The 3,186-nt window shown below is 47.5% G+C and overlaps 1 protein-coding gene across 1 annotated transcript in view; it reads right to left on the bottom strand.

Annotated features, from left to right (window-relative positions):
- The window catches only part of cyp1b1 (cytochrome P450, family 1, subfamily B, polypeptide 1), a 3,841-nt gene extending 955 nt beyond the window's left edge, over positions 1–2,886 (bottom strand). Inside the window, exons 1-3 of the mRNA XM_069145212.1 lie at positions 2,454–2,886; positions 1,308–2,315; positions 1–709 (exon numbers count right to left, since the gene is read on the bottom strand). The exon at positions 1–709 is cut by the window's left edge and continues 955 nt beyond it. Coding sequence (XP_069001313.1) covers positions 148–709; positions 1,308–2,302 — 1,557 coding nt within the window. The 5' untranslated portion in view covers positions 2,303–2,315; positions 2,454–2,886 and the 3' untranslated portion in view covers positions 1–147. The remainder of the gene's footprint in view (positions 710–1,307; positions 2,316–2,453) is intronic.
- Between the last annotated feature and the right edge of the window lie 300 nt (positions 2,887–3,186).

Here is a 3,186-nt window from a genome sequence, read left to right as displayed (position 1 = left end):
AGGTTATAGATATAGTTTTCTGCCATAAACATGAGCGATAGTCTGTCTGTGTTCCAGTCTTCATTTTTTTTCTGCTTACCACAGTTTTGTTTATGTTTTTGTTTGTGAGTCTAATGACGGTTCGCCCTTCACCTCCTCAGACATCCCTTAACTGGTGGCTGCATCCAGCAGCGTCATATCGTCCCGCAGAGACACTGCTATGGAGAAGGAATGAGGTTTCAGAGTCAGGCCATAGTTGTAGTCCAATGTGGGAGGCCTCTCTGGGTCCGGAGTGATGGTGCACTGGTGTGCTAGGAGGGCCGTGAAGAGGAACAGGTGCACCTTGGACAGCTCCTCGCCGATGCACCGCCGCTTGCCCAGGGAGAAGATGAGTACCCTGCTGACCAAGTCCTTGTTCAGCGCGCCGTTATGGTCCAAGAAGCGGTCAGGGTCAAAGGTCTCTGGTTGGGACCAGGTGGCGGGGTTGTGGTTGATGGACCACTGGTTGACGAAGACGACTGTGTTCTTTGGTATGGTGTAGCCCATGATGGAGGTGTCCGTGGTGGTGGAGTGTGGGATGGTGAGGGGCACGAAGCTCGTGAAGCGCATCACCTCGTAGATGAAGGCCATGACGTACGGCAGCTGCGGCTGGTCCTCGATTGAGGGGATGCGGCTGCGGTCCACCACCTTGTCCACCTCTTGCTGGAGACGCACCTGCATCTCGGGATACCTGCGTTCATAGGTGAGCCCACATTTAAAGATTTAGGACACTCTTTTTTAACTCACTTTCTTAACGATCTCTGAAGAGAACTCTATCTGATACTAAATGCACCACTTTAGATGAGACAGAGACACAAATTTGTTGCAATCAACTGAACCACATCTGCAACTTAAACACTTCAGACACTGTTGGAGAAAAGAACCACAGGTCTCTCTTTATAAAACAAGTCATGGTGTGTTGTATCACACCAGCCGACTGATCAAAGCATCATCACAGACTGGATCAAACACATTAGAAATGACCTCATGTTAAATCTGCCAGCAGTTTTCTACAATAAAATGAGGACTCATCATTTCATTCCCTTTCACCGGTGTGCAGTTTCAGCTCTTATATTATGTTATGCTGCCAGTACCTACCTGCCTCAGCTCTCCCAATGTTGTTCTTACGTAACACAAATGCTACTGAACTTCCTCATGTTCCTTCCTCATCAGGAGCCACTCTGATTTATTATCTAGTGTTATTATCAGCCATTATAATTTACATCATAATGCTTATATCAGTGCTTTCAAATCCCCATAAAATGTTTTTTTTTTTAAGCTTTACTTACTTGACAAGAATAAGGGTGATCCACTGCAGAGCAGTTGACAGTGTGTCTTGACTTGCTCCAAAAATATCCCCAACTGTGGGGAGCACGTAGTCTTTCACAATGGAAAGTCCAGTTTTGTCTCTTAATTGGTCCAGCGCCACTATTACAGCATCTGTAAGGTCCCTGATGGTGCTGGACTGGATAGTTTTTCTGTGTTCAACGACTTTATCTCGAATGAAATTGCCAAACTCCAGGTTGAGCTTCTTAAAGTTGTCAAAGATGGATTTGATGGGGTTGGGGAAGTACTGGAGCCAGGGCATCACGTCCACTATGCTCCCTGCCCCCACTGTCTGGGTGAACTGATAGTTCCTGCCAATCACCTGGAGAAACTCTTCGTCCTGGTAGGAGTACCTCTTTCCAAAGCACATGGCGCTCATTATGTTGGCCGTGGACACCACGAGATACTTCATGGGCTGGAAATATTTCTCCTCCTGCGTCCTCCCCACAAACAGCTGCAGCACCTCTTTGACCTCGCAGAGGACGTGATGTTCAAATGTCTGTTTGGTCTTCTGGTTCCCCGTGGAAAACATCCGGACGGTGGAGTGGGCCATTTTGCGGTGCAGCTTCCACCAGTCCGTGAAGGTGCCAAACGCGAGGCTGTCCCCGTTGGAGACGAACTGGAAGGAGGTGAAGTCAGGTCTGCCGGCAAATTCGGATCCCTGCTTGACTAGCGCCTGCTTGATGGACTCTCCGTTGAGCACCACCACGACCCGAGACCCCAATTTGATCTGGAAGATGTCACCGTACTTTTTCGCCATGCGCGTAAAGTACAAGTGCGGCGCTTTGCCAAGTTGCGCAGCGTTCCCGATGACCGGCCAGCTAAGGGGACCGGGCGGGCGAGGGACAGGGCGCTCCCGGAGCCACCGACACAGGTGGTGGGAGAGCAGCAGAGTCACACATGCGACTAAGAGAGTTTTGGTAATCGCCGGATCAATCCCCATCAGTTTCACATCCATGGTAACGACCCTGCTGAGGGAACAGGATCACCATTAATAAACGCATACGTTAGCTTTTTAAAACTTTGAAATATGATACACTATATAAGGTGCATCTTTATCAAATTACATTTAAATAAGGATTCAGTTGAATGAGAAAGTAATTCAATACCTGTTTGTGTCCTTGGTTCATCAAAAAATGCCAGCCTTTATGATTTACCTAAGATATTTATTGTTTTTTCTGTTAGAAAAAAAAAAAAAAAACTTCAAATCCCACATCAGATGTTTCTACCGGTGCTGAGAGGACAGACTACATTTTAACCTCCAAAAAAATACTACGTCATTAGTCTACATCTCCCCCAGACAGCCTGACATCAAGTCCTTCATCCTGTGTGCATCCTGTTGCGCATCCACAGGCAGCGTGTGAAAGCAGTGTGTGTGTGTCGGTGTGTGTGAGTGCTCTCTGTCCGCAGCCTGCCCACGCGTTGAAGCCCCACCGCACCGAGCGGAATCATGTATTCCCAACCAGCGCAGCATCACGGCCCGTCAGTGTCTCTGCGCGTCCCAGCTTTGTTACAGTGGGCAGGTTTGTTGCAGAGGGTGTCACCCCACCCTCCTACCATCACCTCCTCCTGTGTCCACCTCTGTCGTGCGCGCTCTCTCTCCCTCCTTTACACCCACCCCGTCCCTCTACTGTTACTCATATGCGTATTGTCCGACTTGTAAAGGAGCTTTTAAACTCAACGCCAGTTGTGTGTAGTTTAGAAAGATGAAGTTAACTTACTGAAGGGAATCGATTTTCTTTGAACAAAAGAGCAGGACAACAGCACTATTGTACATATACATTAAACAATAAACTACTTAAAATATTTTAAATTATATACACTTTAATAATAAGTACAATA

This window comes from Embiotoca jacksoni, unplaced genomic scaffold, assembly GCF_022577435.1.
Source record: "Embiotoca jacksoni isolate LCO1_2020_lvr unplaced genomic scaffold, fEmbJac1.0.p SCAF_12, whole genome shotgun sequence".
Taxonomy (NCBI): Eukaryota; Metazoa; Chordata; class Actinopteri; family Embiotocidae; genus Embiotoca; species Embiotoca jacksoni.
The sequence above is the reverse complement of the archived record's forward strand: the minus strand, read 5'-3'. Positions and strand labels throughout refer to the sequence as shown.